Source organism: Barbatula barbatula (assembly GCF_947034865.1).
Source record: "Barbatula barbatula genome assembly, chromosome: 20".
Taxonomy (NCBI): Eukaryota; Metazoa; Chordata; class Actinopteri; order Cypriniformes; family Nemacheilidae; genus Barbatula; species Barbatula barbatula.
Window position 1 is genome coordinate 13747277 of NC_136783.1, and position 21958 is coordinate 13769234.

The 21958-nt window shown below is 38.7% G+C and overlaps 3 protein-coding genes across 6 annotated transcripts; 2 read left to right on the top strand and 1 right to left on the bottom strand.

Moving 5' to 3' along the window:
• Positions 1-1178: 1178 nt before the first annotated feature.
• On the top strand, positions 1179-7499 carry zc3h11a (zinc finger CCCH-type containing 11A). Of its 2 annotated transcripts, none has more exons than XM_079483696.1 (17): positions 1179-1315; positions 2069-2609; positions 2745-2889; positions 3061-3180; positions 3265-3388; positions 3477-3665; positions 3753-3818; positions 3901-3981; positions 4066-4143; positions 4233-4301; positions 4401-4496; positions 4585-5109; positions 5211-5278; positions 5410-5767; positions 5851-6032; positions 6115-6275; positions 6357-7499. In XM_079483696.1, the coding sequence occupies exons 3-17, from the start codon at positions 2836-2838 to the stop codon at positions 6559-6561; spliced, it is 2376 nt and encodes a 791-aa protein (XP_079339822.1). In that variant the 5' UTR covers positions 1179-1315; positions 2069-2609; positions 2745-2835; the 3' UTR covers positions 6562-7499. The 2 variants fall into 2 exon arrangements, with proteins under 2 accessions (XP_079339822.1, XP_079339823.1); XM_079483697.1 differs by having other exon boundaries at positions 2540-2609.
• Positions 7500-8107: 608 nt separating this feature from the next.
• maf1a (MAF1 homolog, negative regulator of RNA polymerase III a) lies at positions 8108-11549 on the top strand. Of its 2 annotated transcripts, none has more exons than XM_079483631.1 (7): positions 8108-8825; positions 8979-9107; positions 9210-9372; positions 9663-9784; positions 9896-10015; positions 10130-10228; positions 10583-11549. In XM_079483631.1, exons 1-7 carry the CDS (start codon positions 8743-8745, stop codon positions 10602-10604), a joined length of 738 nt encoding a protein of 245 aa, XP_079339757.1. In that variant the 5' UTR covers positions 8108-8742; the 3' UTR covers positions 10605-11549. The 2 variants fall into 2 exon arrangements, with proteins under 2 accessions (XP_079339757.1, XP_079339756.1); XM_079483630.1 differs by having other exon boundaries at positions 8133-8825; positions 9896-9960.
• Positions 11550-12251: 702 nt separating this feature from the next.
• trib3 (tribbles pseudokinase 3) lies at positions 12252-16353 on the bottom strand. Of its 2 annotated transcripts, none has more exons than XM_079483628.1 (4): positions 15240-16353; positions 14283-14567; positions 13902-14194; positions 12252-13735 (listed from the first exon to the last, which is right to left on the bottom strand). In XM_079483628.1, the coding sequence occupies exons 2-4, from the start codon at positions 14565-14567 to the stop codon at positions 13273-13275; spliced, it is 1041 nt and encodes a 346-aa protein (XP_079339754.1). In that variant the 5' UTR covers positions 15240-16353; the 3' UTR covers positions 12252-13272. The 2 variants fall into 2 exon arrangements, with proteins under 2 accessions (XP_079339754.1, XP_079339755.1); XM_079483629.1 differs by having other exon boundaries at positions 15794-16061.
• Between the last annotated feature and the right edge of the window lie 5605 nt (positions 16354-21958).

Sequence of the window (21958 nt, forward strand, 5' to 3'; positions counted from 1 at the left end):
TTTGTGAAGTCATGAATGAGCATCGCAGAACAGAGCAAGGCGAGCATTTCTGTTTATAAAGCATTTGCAATTTAATTTTAGAAATTACTGAAGTCGTTTCACAGATAAGACCCTTCTTCATCGTCTGGTATCATTTAAAGCCCTTTGAAGCTGCACTGAAACTGTCATTTTGACCTTCAACCATTTGGAGTCCATTGAAGTTCACTAATAGGAGAAAAATTCTGGAATGTTTTCATCAAAAAATTTCATTATTTTCGACTAAAGAAACAAATACATAAATATCTTGGATGACATGGGTGTGAGTAAATGATCATGAAAATGTATTTTGAAAGTGAACTACTCCTTTAAGACATCCACCAAAGATGATACTTAATCAGCCATACGTTTAAACATTATTAAAGTCCCCATGCAATCAAACAGGAAAATTCTAAGTGTTTTACACAGTGTTGCAGTGATTATTATAAATGATTTATCCGTGCACTTAAAACGTTTAGCTCCTTTCCCTATAGCCTATCAACAACAACTCTTCACCACATGACATCAGCAACAAAAAAGAGGTAGGACATACTTGACTGTCCAATGGCCAGGCATTTTTAGCCATAGCCTGCCCTAACCAATCAAAAAGGTACGTTTCTTTCTCATTTCAGAAGACATTTCACTCGAATACACGTCACGATATGGAAAAGAAGTCTATCGCAACTTCCATTTCATGGTGACTTTTAGGATTTTCTGTATTGACTCATGGCAAAAATATGACAGAATGTTCTCGTGTCAGTGTGAAACCAAGTTCCAGCTTGGACTTTACATTCAAAAGATATTTCAAGTCTCAGATATTTGGCTAAATAGGAAATGTGGGCCACACGAACCTATTTAATTGGTTTATATCCGCAAATCTGTAACAACCTTTTGCCACGATGGTGCATGGCCATGGACACCTAATTACATACTCATAAAATGTTTAACGTTACTTGAATCTGTCTCGCATTTAGTTTGGTCGACTTCAAGGTAAATTACCCTGTGCCGACTGATAAGATTATGACGTCCATATACCGCGAGAGCGATTCAAATTTAATTATTAAAAACCACTCTCGCGGTATATTGATGTCATACTTTGTGAGGTTTGCGCAGCGCCTCACGAAGTCGAACACAACTAGTGACGTCTTTGCCTGCACTTATCTGCTAGCTGAAGCGGCCAAGGAAGTCCAGGCAGTTGCCATTTTGTTCGCCTGTGAAGTGGAGAAGAGGCCAGATCAGGAGGGTCGACCAGTCTACAGTCATCAAATCGAGAATTCTTAAGTCCAGTCGGTATAAACTGGTAATTGTGAACGCTTTATTTAAAGTGACTAAAATAGACATATTAATTGGTTCATTTGTATAATTGTCGTAGCAACAATCATGCTAAAGACTGAGTTAGCAACATGCTATCAGGAAAAGCGTATGATGCTTTGTTGTTTTAACGTACGCAGCTTTTAAGCTTAGTATAAACATTTACCTTGTTGTTTACACGTTAGTTGCACGTTGTGTTCTCATTTTCCAGCATATATAATTAGAGAAGTGCGATTCTTAACTTAACGTTAGGCCTCACACCATGAATGCGAAGCAACTATAACATAATTGTTTCTCATTCACAGTTCAAATGGATTTGTCTGACTCATTTGGATCGTGTATTGGGCTGGATTTTAAGTCATTTTTTAAAATGACGACTTTCAATTATTTAGTGTGTACAAATGCCTTCGAGTATTTTGTAAATGTAACAAAATTCCCATCGGTTAACGTTGACTGCGCCATACATTTACAGACCTGGCACAATATGATTTCTGAAAATACAAATTTTAAAACCTGATGAAAAAGCCATCATTGCACTATCATAACAACTGTACCACAAGGTCTAAACGTGAAGCTTGAATTTGGCATTAATCATGTGGACATGTTGTCAAAGATTCAAATTCTCTGGTATAGGATTTGTGTATAATATCTTAAAATACATGTTAAAACAAATTGTGTTGTACCTGTCCAAATAACCACCTGTTCAGGTTATGGGGAGTGTTTTTGTTTCCTCCAAATGTAGGTTATGCAAGAACTTGTTCTTCATTCCAGAGGATAACCTGGATTTTGGATATCCTGATTTAGCTTCCCTGAAGATTGCTACTTTTTTCAAATCAATTTTTCCCCCATTGGGCATTTTTTTTTCTTAAAGTTCCAGTCCACCCCATTTACAATATTCAACCCTACTACCACCTGACATCGGGAGACAGAAGATTTCCATCGTCTCTTAAGAAATGTGGCCCATTTTTGTCCCTCTTTTTTTTTTACAACATCTAGCTTAAGGATTTTTTTAATTCCCCATATCCCCTCACCACTTTGATTCAGCAATATTGGAGAACGAAAAAAAAAATAGATAAATAAAAGGACATTTTCCAGCAACTACCAATGTTAACAAAGCAGTCTGATGGGAACAGGTCTCTAAGGGAGGCGAATTAGGCCAGAAGTTGCCTCTCACCCTGTTCAGTCTTTACTCATCAATCAAGTGTTCCTTCAGGATCCACACAGTACGGAGTGAACCTTCAAGAAGAGTTTGAGATCACCAGGAACCATCTCAGCCACTGCAGGTGAACGAAGTTCTTGCAACGCTTTTCTCCAGTATATAAATATCGCCACCATTTTGCTTCATTCAGGACAGAATGTAGTGAGAAAATGTCAAGGCATCAACAGGAGCATGAACAGGCTTGTAACATTCTAAATAGGGAGATTCACGTGGACCCCTGACGTGACTGGGACAAGATCCCAACTTCACTGAAGAGATCCTGACGTGGAAGAAAACAGACTTGTGCCAGAATGACCAAGCAAGGAGATGACTGTTACTTCTACTATTACTCAACCTGCACCAAGGTATAAAAAAAGCCTACAAACACAGTTGATATGGATGATCTATGCTCACAGTTTAGATTCTCATTGTTTATGTAGTGCGTTCCTTTCAAGTAAAGTTTTGTAGCAGAATATGATTTTGCAAAGGTAATACGTTAATTTTAATCTGTTATGTTTGCCGTTTCCTCTTCTAAGGGCGACAGCTGCCCTTTTCGACATTGTGAGGCCGCCATGGGCAGTGAGGTCACTTGCTCCCTGTGGCAAGAGCAAAGGTGCTTCCGCAAAATATGCAAGTTTCGCCATATGGAGATAGAGGTTAGTGCTCACTTGCCATAGTCATGTTGAGGTCATTTTATGAATCTTTTTTTTAAATTAAAATTAACAAGCCTTTTTTTATAGAAAAGACGCAAGGAAATCGCATGCTTTTGGGAGACCCAGCCAGGTGGCTGTCAGAAGCCTCACTGTGCATTCAATCACAAGAAGCCACGCATGATTGAGGGGAGTTGTATCCCCCCAGACAAAGGTATTTAGTTTTCGGTACAGTTTACAAAATAGTTTTTATAGATAAATGTGTAAAAAAACTAATTTGGCATTGGGTCATTGCCTTATAGGATCCAAATTTTTGAAGAACGATAACGAAGAGCCACATGAAGAACAACTCAACCAAATCTCTGCACCCACTACGAACCCCACTAACCCACAGCTCAGAGGGGTCATCAGAACTGAGACCCAGGAGAGTGTCCCCAGCCCCACCCATCCACCAGTGGTTATCAACCCCGTGGATGATGATGATGAGGATGGTAATCACGTACTTCTGGGATTTCATATTAAAGATATTAAATATTTTATATAGTAATGCTGACTGTCCTCTTACTGTTAATTTGCAGACCAGTTCTCAGAGGAAGGAGATGAATCTCTCGGAGGCTCACCAAGGAAATTGGTCATAAGTAAAAGTAAATGTTATTTTTGTGATGTTACTGTAATTTTTTTCATTATGTGGCGGGAGCTTCGTTTAATCGTTGGTTTATCATGCAGATGATTCTCTGAATTTTGGTGTCCAGACGCTAGAAGAGATCAGGTTAAGGAAAGCACTCATTGCGAATTTAAAGAGAGCTGGTAAGTTCATACTCTTTTCACGTTCATTTTTTCTTTTGTCATTTGTTGTTCAGAATTTAATTAAAGATGAATTTGTTTACAAAGGCCCTGCTCAAAATAGTGGAACTGCTATTGAAAAGGAAAACATTCAGTCATACCTGGAAAACAACAGTTCCAAAATTGGTATGTACCACAAGTGTTGTAAATCTCCAAGACTCATAAAAGCTGTAGCTCCCTTTATTTTTAAAACCTTTTTCAAATGCATTTTTCAGATACCTCTGGAAATGAAGTTGGAAGAAGAAAAATTGCAGATAGACTTGGTAAAAGAAATTTTAAAAGAGGTAAATTTACATTTTGATTAAGTTTGTAGTCGTGTTATGCCACATTTGTAAAGGTTTTTCGGCCAAAATAACACAATGTTTTTTTTATTCTTTTTCAAGATGCAAATGTGGATAAAGACATCCTTCTAAAGCGATGCCTTGCTGAACGTCTTGGTGGATTAGTTGAATCCTCCACAGACATGCCTCCAGAGAAGGGTATGTTATTTTTTATTATGCTTGTTTAGTTTAGGTATTTCTTATTCGAAATATTTATTCTCATGTTTGTGTACATACTTTATTTTAGCTCCGAAACCAGTGCGAGAAAGACTCGGAATGACTAATGAGGTCTCGACTGTTGATTCTGAGCCAAAGTCCTCCGGAGATATTCATATAAAAACTCTTGAAGAGATTCGCCAAGAAAAAGCTGCCAAAACCCTACAAGTTGTGCCCGCCTTGAAAGAATCGCCAGCAAAGGCGCCCAGCCCATCAAAACAAAACGGCAAAGCTGCTGGTGGACCTCTAGTGAAGACGTTTTCTGAAATTCTTCATGAAAAGAAAAAATTACAGAATAAAAAGGCAGAGGAAGCAAACATAGCTGCAGGAAGCCCAGACAGAAATGAGGGGCCCTCCACTATTGGAGCTGCAGTCAAGGCGTCTGGCGCAGCTGGAGAAGTACGAGTAAAGACACTTGAAGAGATACGCAGAGAGAAAGCTGCACGAATGCAAACACAGCTTCAGGAAACGTTAAACGATAAAAGCACGAACTCAAGTGAACTGGAGTCTGGTGGAGCTCCAAAGAGGCGAATTCTACGCATTAATAAAACGTCACGTAAGTGCTTTTGTATCTGTGCTTGTGAAATGTTTACCAATTAACTGCCACATGTCTTTGAATATGAATGATTACTTAGCTGCTTACATTTTATTTTACAGCATCTATGAACACTGTGGGTCAAACAAAACAAGATACATCTGATATGAACCCTGAACCTGTTCAAGAGGTAAGACTTGTTGCAACTAAATTGTTGTCTCGTTTTGATTTTTATTTAGGCTCTATTCTGTTGCACGCATCTTGATTGTGTTGCATACCAAAGTTGTAAATCAGTTTTTCTATTTAACACGCTTGGCTCAGGCAAATGGGAAAGTAGGAAGTTCGAGTGAGCCGATCAAAGTGAAGACGTTTGAAGAGATCATGCGAGAGAAAAAGCTCCGCAAGCAGCAGCAGGAGGAGCAGGGCACCTCCACTATCCAGAAAGAAGTCGAATCACCTGCTGCCTCACCACCAGCCCCTGTATCCACCACTCAGACCTCAGCGAGACAGCGGATAACCCTCAAACCCAAGACTCCACCTCCCCCGAATGCTGTACTACCTCAGCAGAAATCCCCACAGCAGCCTGTGTGTTCATCTTCAGATTCACCAAAGGCTCAGACCCCTACACTGATGCCAGACCAGATTGCTGAGGGGACTATTCAGGCAACAGAGACCAAGGGTACTACATTGAATGTTCATTAGTTAGTCTTGTAGGTAAAAGTGGACTCTTGTCTTATAATTTCTGTTTTGTATTAATTACAGTAAAACCCAAGGTAAATGTGAAGCCTTCAGTTGTGAAGCCATCAGTTGTGAAGCCAGCAGCGCAGCGTGCCCAGAAGCGGAAAGTTTCCAAAGTTCTTCACTCTGCTGTTGCTGAAGTGAAACCTCTTAACGCTGCTCGCCAGACACCTTTAGCACCGGTTATTCCCAACAAGCGGAAAATGGTGTGGTTTTGTTTAGTTTTACTTCATTATCAAATATGTCAACGTTGGACAGTAGATTTGAACAACTTTTTCCTTTCTTCAGTTGGCTTCACCTCCAGTTGAGACAGACACTCAGTCTGACATTCAGCAAGTGTCCTCTCACGCAGAGGATGTTATGATGGTACCTGCAGAGGATGTCAAAGTGGTCCCTACGATTGAGCCCAGCAGTACAACGTCAAAAACATCGGAGACCGTCCCCCAAAGGTACAAGTAGTATTTTTAAACTACTTCTGTGGATAGGATGAATTACAAGTCATTTTTTAATCAGTGACTTTTCTTTTGTAGCTCTGTCATCCGAACACCTAGTTTGCGTTCTCGGCGGTCCAGCAGCACAATGGGTCGGGCTGCTGTTAGCAGTTCATCGGTGGATGACTTTGAAGACCTGTTAGATGAGTTTACTGACGATCGACTGGGGGATGAATTGGACTTGGACTCAGGCAAAGGAGAGGATGACCTCCTTTTAGAACTATCAGAGATGATTGACAATTAGACATCAGCAATTGTCATCCTACATAAAGGCCCGCTGCCAGTAAAGACTACATGCATTCTAAAGCATTTTAATCAAGATTTATTTTTATTTGCAAACCCAGATGTCTCTCTTAATGGTTTTTTTTATCAATGTCAATATGATTTCTTCATGTCCAGTTGTGCTCGAGGAAAAACTAGAGTGTCTGGTTTTGTCCTAAATTATCTTAAATTTGACTTCTTATAGCTGTCAAAAAGGAAAAAATTTCAGACATTTAAAAAGCTGTCTTAAGACAGCATCAAGTATATCAATTACTTTGGTTGTCATTAATAGCACTAACTCAAATCATGTATTACAAAGACAAGTAACTGTTCAATTGTGTACTGTGTATGCGGATTTAAAATAGGCACAGCAATGCAACCATTTTTTAAGATATTCATTTAGAATCGCATGTATTTATGAGTTTTCTTTGCCCATTATTAAAAAAAAATGTCTGTGATGATTTCACTTACTGAAGAGATAGCATAGGAAAACGTTTTCCTCCTGTTTTATTAATTATTTGACTTGGAATTCTGTTTTTAGTTTTGAGTGGAAGAAATTCAGCAAGTTTTATGCTATGTGAAATTTCCGTGTGACCATCCATAAAAGTTCACCTCAGGTTGTTCATGGGAAATTACTATCAAAGTATTTTAACAGCGACATCCGTCTCAGACCTTTGACTTCGGTAACTTTAATGTTGAGACATTTGTTCTCAGGGAAAATGTTTCAGCTTTGCTTGATATTGTCTTAATGTTTCTGAATATGATATTTTCTTTAGAATATTGCTCATATTTGTCATCAGTTGTTTTTCTTTCGTTTAACTCCACCTTAATATCAATATGTACTTTGTTGCTGATGTCTACATTTACTTATGTTGCTCCTTCACAAAACCATTTTTTGTAAATAAAATATTTGTTGCATTATATTAGTGTTTCTGATACTTATGAATTGAAAAGCATTTTACTAAGATGTTTCAATGCCAGAAAAATATAATTGAACAGGGTGTTAGGGGGTTAATTCATTTCTTCCTACATATCAGAAAATAAAAATGAATGTAAAAATATACGTAGAATACAATAGAAAAAGCCAGTCATTTGTAAAGCGACTAATACAACAAATACATTAAACTGCAGCATGTTTAACCTTTTAATGTTGTGTATTGTTACATTATAGACCTAGTTCGCCCACAAATGATCGTTTATTCCCCCTCTTGTCATTGCGAACCTGTATCACTTCCTTTCCACTGTAGAACACGGGGAGATATTTTGAAGAATGTTGGTAACAATGGCGATACCATTCACTTTTTGTACTTTTTCACTATTGTATGGACCTAAACCAGTCAACAGGTGCCCCGTTGTTTGGTTAGCAACATTCTTCAAAATATCTTTTGTGTTCTACAGAGGAAAATAAGTGATACAGGTTTGAAATGACAAGAGGTTGAGAAAACGATGACAGAAGTTTTTCTTTTGGCGGGCGAACTACACTCCCTTTGTGTCGTTTGTTTACATGTGAGGAGAACTTCCGGGCCAGTAGGTGGCAGTATATCTTTCAGCGCTATGACGTTCTAGCGTAAAAACAGGAAGGACACAACTGCGCATTACTGCGACTGGATCTGCAAAAAAACGCTCATCTCTTGTTTTTGTTTTTGTTTTTCTCCTACACAAATAGACGACCATTCATCGAGGATTGAGGCTTTTATAAGCCTTTGAATTCTCTTCAAGTTCTGATTCAATAGCTGGGATGCATAATTTCCCTCTGAATTTTAGCTTGTTTAATGGCAGGTATTGGAAATTTCACAGTAAAAAGGAAGATATATTTATTAGACATATAAGTGCATTAAGTAACCGGCGAAGATTATTTACGCGATCGTAAAACCCCGCGAGAGGAGATTGTGTTTACATTGTTTGGAAATAGCGCGCCATTTGGTCTCGAAATTGAAAGGTGTTTTAAATGAGCTTCGTTTGGACACATCGAATAAACGGTATTGAACTAATATTGGCAACCAGTTTCGTGCTAATAATTTTCCTTAACATCTCATATTCGCAAAACTAACATCGGTTTGGTTTAACGTTACGTTGGTTTGATTAACGGTTGTTTATCATAAAGTTCGACACCTAGCGGTAGCGAAGTGTTATTGCAGTCTTAACAAAAATATTTTTAAAAAACATGAAGCTCCTGGAGAACTCAAGTTTTGAGGCCGTAAATAGTCAGCTTACAATTGAGACGGGCGACTGTAAGATTATTGGACGGTAAGTGTACAAAATACTTTTTGCCCTTTTAAACGCATTTCATTGACATTAAAATTGACATTAAAACAACTTACTAGTCAGGTTCTCCTAATGTCACACCAACTATCCACATCTTTTGTAAGCCGTCTCTGTCCGTTGATTTGTTTCCACTAGAATTGAGAGCTATTCCTGTAAGATGGCAGGCGATGACAAGCAGATGTTTAAACAGTTTTGTCAGGAGGGTCAGCCGCACGTGCTGGAAGCATTGTCTCCTCCGCAGAGCTCTGGAATCAGTCCCAACAAGTCAGTCCAAATGTGTTTCTCTACCACCGATAAGTATTTTGCAGTTATCTGACCTCTACAAACATCTTGCTTCGAGTTTATTCAAATATGTTTTTTTTTCAGAATGAGTCAGAGTTTGGATGAGGGTGAAGGTCCGCTGTCAGACAAGTGCAGCAGAAAGACCCTTTTCTATCTGATCGCAACGCTCAATGAGTCATTCCGGCCGGACTATGACTTCAGTCGCACCAAAGGACATGATTTCAGCAAAGAGCCCAGTGTTAACTGGGTAAGAGGATATTTTTTTGAGATACATTGCTGAAATTATTGTGAAATGGACAGGAATAATGAGTCAACACGAGTAACTCTCTGTGGCTGATATGATGCAGATGTGTTCATAATACTATTTTAAGTGATAGTTCACCCCAAAATCAAATTCTTTCATCATTTACTCACCCATTTACTCACAAACCTGGATGACATTCTTTCTTCTGTAGAACACAGCAGTATATCATCATATTCTGTTTTAATAGAAATACAATGTTTAAATACCATTAAAAGTAAAGATTTCTTGTACAGGTTGTTAACGCCGTAAACAGCAGTTTGTCTCCTGCTGCCGGTGAGGCCTATAGTCACCTACAGCCTCAGTTATGGGAAGCTTTAGACAAGGAGATCAGCCTTGCTGAATGTGACATATACAGGTAGATGAAACTGCAATTCATTAGAAATCTCATGTTTTAAATAGTTTTTGTTTGATTAATAAAGTACTCCATTATCATGTACGTAAACGTGTTTTCTGCATTTTGTGACAGTTACAATCCAGACCTGGATTCAGACCCTTATGGGGAAGAGGGCAACATGTGGTCCTTCAATTACTTCTTTTATAACAAAAGACTGAAGAGGATTGTGTTTTTTACATGTCGTTCTGTCAGGTGAGGATCTGTAGATCAGAGTGTGCATCTAGGTTAACATATAATTGTTAAAGTTTGAGATTACATTATTGTAATCCACTAATGACTCTATTTTCGACACATTGTGGTATGTAGTCTTTTCATGGCTCCACGAGATTCTGGTATCGGCACTGAGCTGGATCTGGAGCTGGATGAGGGCAGCTATGAGGAAGAGGAGAACATGGATGAGGAGAGGTGAAAAATCATCTTTATAGGAACACTTCACCCATTTAGTCATTTACTTGTGTTAAAATAAAACCCATATAACTGCCTTCTGTTGAGCACAGGTTATGGTTTTCACACATTTTGACACATTTACATTTAATGGGGGCTTTCAGACTTAATCAGGACATTAAAACACTATTATTTTGGGGTGTTCCTTTAAGATTTGAGAGACTATTTGCATAATGAACTGCTTATTTACAATTAATTTTTTAGTGAAATCCAAAAGTAAAATTGCAGTGTAATTGCACACTATGCTATTCTGATATTACCAACCCGATACACATGAGCTTGTGTTCTAAGCAGTGTTGATGGATTTTTCCACAGGTATGGTGCACTGTGTGCCTGATAATTGGGTCTCTCAGTCCTGTCCCCCCGGAGCCAGCAACTTCTTGCCTGAGTTTTTAATCCCTATTTTTTTCATCTGCTGTGTTTATTTTTATATTGTTGTTTTTTGTCAGAAATGAGAGATTTGTAAGTTCTATTCATTGCACTTTAACTGTTAATGTTTATCACATGGATATTTTGTGTGTACTTCACATAAAGATTCATTAGGACTTTCTAAGGACATTTTCTGGGCCGGCCTTCGAGGAAACAAAATTGATCTGATATTTTTTAAATCTCTTCTTTTTCTTAATGCAGGTTGAAGTACGCAGTCTGTTTTAACTCTTTCCCTGGCTTTTTATCTAGCTTCATAAAAGGCACACATAAAAGTATTTCCACTAGGTGGCACCTTTCAACATTTCATTATTCTGTCATGTTTCAGGTTACTTTGCACAGATATGTTCAGTAAATAGGCATTTCAAGCATAAACGGGAAAGGAAATTAAGAGAGATACATGTCATAGTTCACATGTATACATTTGATTCATTGAATTTTCATTCATATGTGATATCTGCTCACCTGCCAGCCACATTTAATTACTCATTTTAAAAAGACATTGTGCAGATGACGTTTTACCTTTTCTTTACCGTTTGTCAATTTTTATGTTAATGCAAAGTATTGAAAGTCTTGAAACAAAACATGTTTAAGGCATAAACATCAAAGGGCAACTGAGGGAAAGTGAGTTGGCCTTGCTACAATCTGTTATTGTAGATTAGCTCCCTATTTTTAGTTTTGTCCCAAAAATAACAGAAATGTGACGGGTAAATTATTACATTTGATCTTTATGGACAAAGTGTAGCTAATTTTTAAGTTTTGTCATCGCTTTATTGTTGTAACTTGTTTTTTTTATTTCCATTGTCATTGGTTTTATCTGTGAGGTGTATAAAGTGAATTAAACATTGTAACTCTTCTTTCTTTCACTACGAGCTGTTTGTGTTTTTTGATCATTGACTAGAAACACGTTTTGTTACGGGGCAAAATGATTCTTCATTCAGAGATTGTGATGTGCTAAATTACCCTGAGGCTGTTACAAAGTTATGTGGTAGATATCCGATATGATTTAATTTAGAAATTGGGTGTGAAATTCCCAAAGTAAATTTTGTTATAAATGTCAAAAATATCATGTCACGCTAAAGATTGGCCAAATGTGCAAGACTTGGTGAAATTACTCTAAATTCCTTGTCTGTTAAAGATTTTACTGAGATGCATCCACGCTTTTCATTTTGAGCACAGTATTGGTATAAAAACATGATTCGAGCAGAGAGACAAAGAGAAAGATGGTGTCTAGTGTTTTATCTTTAAACAGATTTCTATATGATTTCATCACTTAAAATATGCCAGATGCGTGTTAATTCTATCAATGCATACACATTTTCTTGACAGCTTAAATTCTAGATTATTTACATTTATGGAGCCTTTTCATTATTTTCAAAATGCTGTTAAATAAACATCTACTGACTTATACACATTGCTGTTAAACATTTTCTGTAATTTTGAATGTCAAGATAGATTTTTTTTCTCCATTTACATCCTGAAAATACTGGCCCGCCCGGTATATGAATAGTGCATGGTACAATGATCATCTAAACCATTATGAGTCATTAACAAGCAGTACCGTTTGATTTTCTTTTTATTTGTACTGGCAACAACAAAATACTTTTATTTTTTAGGTGCGACAACCTTGGAAACAACAAATGTAGTGTCCACTCTCTTTAGTAACAAAACATATCTACAAAAGTACTTAAACAAAAAAAGGGTCATTGCATGCAGGCGATACGATAAGGTATGTAAAGCCTTTGTTTTGCTCAACAGGCACACTGCTAAACCATTACATGGACATTTCCTGTGGTGCATGTCAACTTGTTCTCCACATCCCTTCAGGGTCAAACCTGCTCTACTGCACAAATGCATAGTTTAACAGATGAAGAGACATTTACAAGAAAATTATAAGTGGCGGAAAAAAAACAACCCTTTCTTCACATGAAAAGGAAACACGAGCACTTGTGCTGCCAACCCATTGCAGATCCACACACATGCAGACTGGGGGAAAAATCTTTGGTACTTCAATATATCCAAAAACAACAGATGTTTCACTGGAAAAGGCACTTTAAATAATCTTATGTGAATTTTCCACTGCAAAAAAAAATGTAAACAGTACATAAAGGCACGAAGTGTGCATCAAGTATCCAGGATTTAAGTTCGAGGTATCAGACTTTAAATTACAAAAAAATTGCTTCCAATCCATGCACTGACAATACTGTTGAATCGAAAGTGTGCTCAAGCCTCATTGTGTTCTTTCTGGACCGAATCCACTAGGAAATGCCAGTAGCTTGTGTACAGCAACCCATCAGATTTTGCTATCACCCACCGTGTGACAACAACAGATGGGTTTTATGACAGGAAACAAAACACAGTTACGTATTTATGTCTGTAAATGACCACAAGCTCAGTCTTTCTGCAGTCCCGAACAGCTCAGCATCTCTTTGCTATGGCCGCCATGAATCTGCCTCATTACTTGATGCCCTTGAAGTCTCTGAATACCTTATGAGGCAATCTCTCCGTAGAGTCCACTCCTCCAGTTAGGGAGGCAAACAGGAACAAATAAATCTAATGGATTCCTCCTTTTGGAATTACTAACAATCCTCATTCTCACTTGGTTCAAAATCGGGGACCACCTGATCTATCGAGTGTCTGGTGCTGGAGTGTTGGCTGAGGGTTATGTTGTTATTACAGTGCAGCCAAGGATGCAGAAGTATATCTCCAGCCTCTAGACGCTCAGAGGGAGATTTCCTCAACATGCAACACACCAAAGACTTCGCCCTGGGCGAAAGAGTTTCTGGTATGGTGAACGCACCCTTGCGTATTTTGCTGAACAGTGCCGTGGGCTCCACATCTTGAAACGGGTAACGTCCTACTAACATGGTGTACAGAACAACACCGAGGCTCCACATGTCGGCAGCTTTCCCCGAGTATGAATGTCGCGAGTTTAAGATCTCTGGACCGACGTAAGCCGGGCAGCCGTGTTTGTCTGTCAGCGAGTCATCGTTGCCGTTAAGAAGACACGAATCCTCTAAGTTTTGTAAGACCAGCTTTGTTCTGGGAAAGAAAAGAGAACATATATCAGTCACTATGAATTGAAAATAATTGCCCGATGAGCAAGACCCGGTAACACCTATGCAAGTCATCCGAATGTACCATATTGTCATTGCAGAAAATAACCATAACCCGGAAAACAGAATAAAGGTTGCTTTGAGTTACTGACCTCTGTGAATCGGTGAACACAAACTTCCGCAGTTTTAGGTCTCGTAAAACGACGCCGTTTTCATGACAGTAGGCGACCGCGGTTGCCATCTGGCTGAACAGCCGCACGGCTTCGTCCTCCTGTAGCCGTTTGCAGCTGCGCACGTACGAGTGCATGTCTCCATAGTTACGCTCGAAGAATATGTACACATTGCTCTCCCCCAGAACCACCTCGGAAATCTTGCAAATGTTGTCGTGAGGCAGCAGCCTCGTGTAAGGTGCGATGAACTCGTGATACTTTCTTATTGAAAACACCTGTTGGGAACATACGGAATTGGTTATTGAACCCTTGTCATACATACTAGTTGATCTGTATTAAGTAAAATATCAACCCAATGCTCACCTTGCATGTGTACTCTTGTTCGGTAACCTGATGAACTGCTCTGAATGTTTGTGTTCCTTCTAACGCCTCCAGCAGAACGTAGGGTCCAATACGTGACGCGTTGTGCTTTTCTGACCCTGGTTGTTCCTGGCTCTGGGATAGGGGTCGAAGACAGGGCGCTAGACCCGGGGAAGGGGGCTGGCTAAGTTTGCGGCGCTTGCATTTGAAGGTATCTGTATTGTGAGCATCCTCGAAGTCTAAGCGCTTCAGTCGCAGTGGTGTAGGAGATGACAGGTTCATACTCATCTGTGACAAAAGACAAAAAAGCACTTGCTCATGCCGTTGTGACTTAAGAAGAATTCAAAGTGATGCACAGACTTGCACATAAATCGCAGGAGTGTTGCACCTGACAACACACTCCACTGAGACGCACAGTAACCATGGATTAATTTCACACACACAAACTAAACAAGGACGGGATGTTTATTAATGTTGTGAAATTTAAAATTAATAAATAACTGTGTGATGAACAACATTGACTCGAACAGACTGACTCAAGTTGCTGCTGGCTTTCGACATGCTGCTTGGCGCCTATGAGTCATACACTGTTAAGTTACACATTCAAGTGCACGTCATTCCATGACGTAGCTCAGTTTCCTCCACATCATCCTATCTTCTACACTTTTCAACTTATTTATAAAAAAACGCATTTTATCCTCTTACATGTCGCTTCTGTACGGTTGGGTTAAAAAATACATTGTGAAATGCGTCTTGACAAAGTTAAAACAATATTGAGGTACCAGGAGTTGCACCATCACTTTCCCTCTAAAGTTTAACCATCAAACTATTTCTCAATCTTTTAAATGGGAACGCGGATCAATAATTGACACGAATCATCGGGACACTTAGAAAAACAGCAAGCGGTGTTTTCCGGAGGTTAATGTGACAGTAAGTCAAAGGTTTAGGTGATCGCCTTACCTCGCTGCTGTAGACAAAGGACCCGCTCCTCTCCAAAATAGAACAATGAAAACTACGGGCGCACTCACTTCTGTGCACTTCTTGTCCAAAGAGGAAAACGCTCAATCAGATGAAACGGTGACGAGGAAATTGTAAGGTGTAGTTAAATATCACCAAAAAAATATATTTTCCCAAACGAGTGAGTTTGTAATGACGTCTATACAGTAGTTTGTATCCAAGCTATTTGACTTCAAAACAAAGTGTTGTGCATAAATAGCATATAATGCACTTTTGGCGTCTAGCGGTGGCAAACTTAGTTTTTTTTGTCCTCTTTACATCTGTAAGCCAGTGCGCAAAATGATCCGTGGAGTGTGGCGGCAACACCGGAGAGCGCTTCTGTTGTTGGCACGAATGTCTTTGTTCCTTATTCCCGCTGAATGAACGCGTCCTGCATGGACAATATTTCTTCTTATGTTTTATTTTGGGTTCACCGTCCCTCGGGTGCTAGACAAAGTTTAGAATCATCCGCGACGTGGTCCGAAGAAATACAAAAACAAGAGTATAGGCGACTTAACTGTAAGTTCAAATGAGACGGATTGAGAAATTGTCCAAAGAAAGTTTAACTGGATGACGCGTCCGACTTTTCGTCAGCGGAGAAATGTAAGAAACCGGCCAAAAGTAGTCCGTCGGTCGGTCTTTAGTTGCTGCGTAATCCTGTGAATTGAAATAAGGGTCCTTTAACAGTAAGATCAAATCAGACGTGGCCCCCTAGCCTGACCGTCCGACTGTAAAGTCTCAATTTGGCTGGGCACGTCTAATATGCTCAGTGTGTTACACCAGCCTGACTCGATGATGCCGTTCTTAGTAATATTGCGACATCCTGGCTCCGCCCCCCGGGTCTGACGACATCCAGTACGGGGCTTCGCAACAGTACGCGCTTCTGTTGAAGTTTGCACAAACACGAAGCGTGCCGAGAAAGTAAATGTGATCGATAACTTGATACAGCAAACATAATATTGGTAGCCTATATTTTAAGTGTCCAAAAACACGGCTCGTCCGCAAAGGAACGTCCGCGTTCAACGACAGGGGTGCATACACCAATGCGATAGAAGCCATGTAAAGAAAAGCGAAATATGTCGATATACACGTTAGGTTTGTGCTTTTTGCCGTTGTGAAGATAAATGCCCCACCCCTGTGTATCAATAGTAACGTTGACGTTGCACGTTGTGTATCGGGGCAACGTGCAGGTAGATGACAGAAACAGACTAAACATCAAGAGCTTAGCAAAATATACCGCACATGCATTTCATGTCAGCCAAAGAATGCTGTACTATGACATTATAATTCGTTTCACATATAAATGTATGTGCATTTTGATAAAAAAAATACATTGCATGTACCATATAGCATGCATGCAATTGTATAAATGACAAAAATATGATTTAACTCAAAATTGTATAGTGCATTTTGGATTTCATGACACCAACCCATGCCACTGCCTGGTTATTACTATATTCCAGACTGTAGTGACCTACAGTAAACAGGTTGCAGTGACAGACAGACAGACAGTGTAACCTAAGAAAGGGTGCACCAGTCAGTCGATAGGATGCCTCCACAGCTCTCATGGTTTCAAGTTGAGTCAGAGGTTTCATGCATTAGTGTGTGGGTGGAAAGAGGTTTCCTGGGCTGTTCCACCATCACAGGCCTGAGTGGGTGACCAACCACTCCTTAAAATGGAAACATTTCTGCTGCACAGTGCATGTTATCATTCCACACCGGTGTCCCTTGGAAACCAGATGTAGCTGTTGAAAATGCTGAATGTTAGTGTACCAATTTAAATATAGAGAGAGATGTAATATATAAATTGTGTATCATGAGAATATACAGTATAATGATTCTATGATATTTGATATCTTCATCTAAAAGTTCAAAGTAAAATACAATTTCTCTACAGGGAATTTTGAGGATGATTCCGTTTCCAAGAAATCTTCCTGTCTGCGTCCACACAGATGTCACACATTCTATATTGTCACCATGGGAACAGGCAATGTCCTCACAAAGGCTCTGTCTCATCCTGATCGACATTAATGGTGGTTAACCACCATGGAAGGACTGGTCCAGTGTGATCAGGAAGTTGTGAATATCCTCCCATCTGTTTTCACCAGCTAATGACAGCCTTCTGAGAACAAGGCTCATTTGATGATAGCATGTCAAAAAGGCATCCTGCTCTTTATTTTGAGCCTATATCTGTCTCTCAGCACAGATGTACATGTGTAACCTAACTAGCCTAGTTTACGAAGAGAGACAGACTTGTAAATCAATGTCTAATTGGATTAGCTGTGTGATCGAGTGGGTTATAAGATCACAGATGTCTCTTTAGGATGGGCTCCACCACTTCTGCAACAAACAGAGTAATCTTGTTAGCAGCAATACCATTAGCATAACACAAACACTTAAAAGAGACTATGTAAACTTTATTTGTATAACCTTGTATGTTGTTTGTGTACAATTGTCCTTTTTTAGAAGGGCAGCAGAAACATTCTCATACGAGGACAAACGTTTCATTCCTATTGTCTCATGCTTTAACTACCATAGTAGGAAATATGTCTTTGTTCTGTTGAACACAAAATAAGATATTTTGAAGAATGTAGCAAAACAAACAGTTATGGGGATCTTTTGACTATACCATTGTATTTTCTTCCTACTATGGTATATTCAGGGTGGCCAAGAACTGTTTGGTTACAAGCATTCAACAAAATGTCTATAAAAATACATTTCTACAGATTTGGAACAACTCAAGGGGGAGGAGTAAATGATGGCAGATTTATTTATGTTTGGGTGGAATGTCCCTTTTAGTGGATGGTAATAATAATATGACTAAGTATATAATAATAATATTTGTTTTATTTAAGATCGCTTTGCAGTGCTAATAAAATGAGCCAAAACAAACATAGCTGAAAGTCACACCTAATTCTCTCCATCACAATAAAACAAAGGCAGTGTTATTGACTGTTCTCTGTAAAGCTAGAATGGTGCGAGAATGGACATGGGTGGGTGATGATTATTCTCGTTTTATTTCTCGCCCAATACTACCAAAATACTCTCCCATCGGCATAACAAGGAGAGGAGTGGTGAACAGCTTTTGTCCTGGACCTGGTGTAAACTAGCAAATTGGTTGTAAATAAAAAACTTTTCTGGAAGATTGTGTCATGCTACACTTTTAACTCTTTCAACAAAACTGTCATCACATGTGCTGTGGACAGAGAGAGAGAGAGAGAGAGAGAGAGAGAGAGAGAGAGAGAGAGAGAGAGAGAGAAAGTGAGAGAGTAGTCAGCAGGTTATTTCCTTTTTTAAGCCTTACTCTGGACCAACCACAGTGTTTTTGAAAGATTGTGAAAGTCTGAATTCCACAGCCGTGAGAGGCCTTTTACATAAACAAGTTACTCAGAGCCTTTAATGCACATTGAATGGCTTCGCGCTCCTGTTTTACTGTGTTTAATAATTCTTTGTAAGAAAAAGAAACTATTAAATTCTTCTAAAACAAACTTTTTGTAATAACAAGTACTGTTGTGAAGCGATCATTCAAGTTCAAAGGCCTTTTAATTGACTTTTTACTCTGGAGATCAGATTAATTAAGCTTAAATAAATTTCCATTGGGGTCTTCTGTAAACAGCTCCACCCTGTCTTTAGTGGTAAATCTTTTCATTTCCAGCAGTTAAGCGTTCTCTAGTCGGGCCCAACAGGCCTATCTAAATTCAAAGCTTCAATGTGTATTGACTGTATTCGACTCTTAATGGGTCATTAATGGAGCGGCTAAAAGATGTTTTGTTTTCTTAATTATGGGAATATTTGTATATTCTTGCTTTTTTAATTCACATTCTTGTCTCATTGTTATGCTATGATCATGTATTTCGTCAAACTTTCCATTGAGGTCTGGAATAATTCCTGAACAGAATCTTATGTAAGCTTGTTAACATTGAGACGTGATTCTTTTATCAATACGCTAACTTGTATTCAAACAGAAGCACTCTAAAAGACATTTCAAGTTGCATGTACTCTCATACAGTGGTTTCTTTTAGGTGTACTCCACAATCCTTAGTAACTCTTTTGAAACATCACAATAACATTGACTAAAATAAACAATCCCATTAATAATGACAAAATCAACGTTTATATCGCCTGTTCTGTGCCGTCTGTTGACTGTAAGCACCAGCTGATTTTGAAGCGCTGGAAGATTTGGTCCTTTTAAGCCGTTGGTCTCTTAAACACTAAGCTATTTTGGCAACAGCTGTTCTGAGATCTGAATGAATTGAATACTTCCGTCTGGGTCTGGGCGTTCTCTCATGTACCCCAGCCCCCCTCTCAAGATTCTAGCTTTATTGGCACGGTTAAAACAGATGCTTTAAATTGTCAAAGCATAACTTTAAATATACACATTAACATCTTTCATGTATGTTGCACAATGTTTCGGTAAGTTGGTCATGGTTCAGTTTTACTGTTTGACCTTATGTCAGTCAGGTTTTAACTTGGTGGAGTTTTCCCGAGTAGCCTTGGAAGTTCGTCTTTTTTTCTTGATTAAAGTCTTTGTGGTGGGGAAACATGTTTCCCTCAAGTAAGTATTAATAAAAAGTACAGTTCAGTTTCCACTTCATTTTGTGTGCCTTCAAGTTTTGCTAACTAGGTCTGTCTGTATTCTAAGATTATGTTCACTAAGTCGAAGCATAGGTGCCCACAGCCTGCAAGTCACTAAAGCACCTCACCCTAAATGTTAATGTGTATGATGTGAACATTCATGCAGCATGAAAGCTCTAGTTTGGAGCTCATTTGGACAGCCTCAAAACTAACAAAAGCATGTGTCAACTCACATATAGAGTTCACCAGGGCGAGTCTAGGTTTTTTTAGGGCTCAGCGGACTAAGAGCTGAGATGGGTTGTGGTTTAGCGGTAATGCTTCTTGTTTGAATGTCACAGGTTCAAAAAAATGCATTCAGTAGATACGTATCTGAAACTGGGGATGCATTTGTTTCGTTTTACTGTAATGTAAGGTTGTACAGTAAGGTTCTATAGAGTCCCTTTCTTCACCTATACGTGTACCCTCAATATATTCTCAGTAAACACAGCTGGAGTCATTTGCACAGTAATCTTGTGAGTGGGTTAAAACTGGTGTTTAGCATGTGGTGGGTAGGTGTATGTGCGAGGAAACAAATGCAAGGTTAGTTTTTTATCTCAGAACTGTTTACCCTTAAACAGTGGCATTTAGTTAGTTAATCAGGTATTTGCCAATGGCAAGGTAAAGGCCAGCAGATCTTTATCATTTATTGCATATTCAAAAGCTAAATTGTGAGCATGTCATTTGTCTAAGCAGCTCAGACTTGTAACTGTAAGGCTACTGAAGTAATATATTTATATTCATTGTGTGTTTGCTCACAGTTGCCTCGTAGGCTTTGGGAAACTTCCTAAACTTGCATAGTCAGTATCGCTTAAAAGAAATGTCACACATATTGTAATTACCTAATTGATTAACTTCTCATTTTTCTGGATAGAAAGTCTCCGTTTAGAGGAAATTTTAGCTGGACGATTACTTCATCTTCCAGCAGACAACACAACGCTTGCCTCAGAGATTTTCTCAAACATTCTCAACGCAACGTGTTTCTTCCACTTGAATTTCATAGCAACGTGTCTGAAATAACTGAAAGTCTCACCAGAACACACAGGGGTTTTAAACTTTTTTAAACTTAGCGTATCAGACAGGACAGGGGCGAGAGACCGTGGAAAGTCATATCCGTGCTTGCTGAGTCATTTTAATAGTGTCATGCATTTTCTGTGGTGTGACCTATTTCTGGTTTTGCATGATATGTTTTTCAAGGGTTTTTGAAAATACATAAAGTTTTATGGTTATGGAAAATTCTGTGATTGCCCCCTATTACCCACTTGTTGCATAAGCTCAAAATATGGTATATGCCAAGACTTTGGTAGGTTATATGTGGAGATTCAGGTCACAAACAAGTCCATTGATTAATATAAATAATCAACCATAAATAACCTTAATTGGATTAAGAAATATAAAAAAACTTTAAAATGTAAATTAACATAGGGATTGATTTTTATTTCTTATCATGTCTTATTTTTATTTTTGATTCCAAAGTAAATTTCAGTAGAATTTTGGTGACGTTTTTTTGGTGACGCTGATATAGACGGTTTCAGCCGCAGCAACATAAATGTTATGTGGCCCAAACATAACCCTAGGCGGGTAGTTTTGAGTAGTTTTAATTGAATGTAATACAATTAAGATACACTCAAATATTAATAGAATTTGTAGTAATTTGCAGTTATTGTTATATTATAACCAAATACAGACCGGAAGTTAACTTTGGGCAAGGCACCTACGTCCGATGAAACCGTCTATATTCTCTGTTTCATTTTAAAGAAGTGCACGTGTAATTGTAAATAAATAGGCTTTGCTCCTTCACTCAGCGCAGGAGTAGATTATTGCTCTTGGAAGCGTCAGCCAGTTTCTTACATCAAGGCAATTAAAATAATCCAATACTTTTCTTTATTACTTTTTCGTTTCAATACGTAACAAGCACCAATGCGTTTATGAAGTTTAAGTCCTCGTGAAAGTATGATCAATGTCTTTTCATTGTCCTCCCAGTGCAATGTGGCCAACTTTATGTGCAATCAAGATTATTAGTTCTTTAACTGAGGTTCTAACAGCATTTCAACCCCAGAAACGCAATAACA

Coding starts and splice junctions, on each gene's coding strand:
- maf1a (XM_079483630.1), top strand. CDS start 8,743: ATGAAGCTCCTGGAGAACTCAAGTTTTGAGGCCGTAAATAGTCAGCTT. Junction 9,108..9,209: donor TCTGGAATCAGTCCCAACAA/GTCAGTCCAAAT, acceptor TTTTTTTTTCAG/AATGAGTCAGAGTTTGGATG. Junction 10,229..10,582: donor GAGAACATGGATGAGGAGAG/GTGAAAAATCAT, acceptor ATTTTTCCACAG/GTATGGTGCACTGTGTGCCT.
- zc3h11a (XM_079483696.1), top strand. CDS start 2,836: ATGACCAAGCAAGGAGATGACTGTTACTTCTACTATTACTCAACCTGC. Junction 4,302..4,400: donor TAAAAGAAATTTTAAAAGAG/GTAAATTTACAT, acceptor TTCTTTTTCAAG/ATGCAAATGTGGATAAAGAC. Junction 5,110..5,210: donor ACGCATTAATAAAACGTCAC/GTAAGTGCTTTT, acceptor TTTATTTTACAG/CATCTATGAACACTGTGGGT.
- trib3 (XM_079483628.1), bottom strand. CDS start 14,567: ATGAGTATGAACCTGTCATCTCCTACACCACTGCGACTGAAGCGCTTA. Junction 14,195..14,282: donor AACAAGAGTACACATGCAAG/GTGAGCATTGGG, acceptor TGTTCCCAACAG/GTGTTTTCAATAAGAAAGTA. Junction 13,736..13,901: donor GTGTTCACCGATTCACAGAG/GTCAGTAACTCA, acceptor TTTCTTTCCCAG/AACAAAGCTGGTCTTACAAA.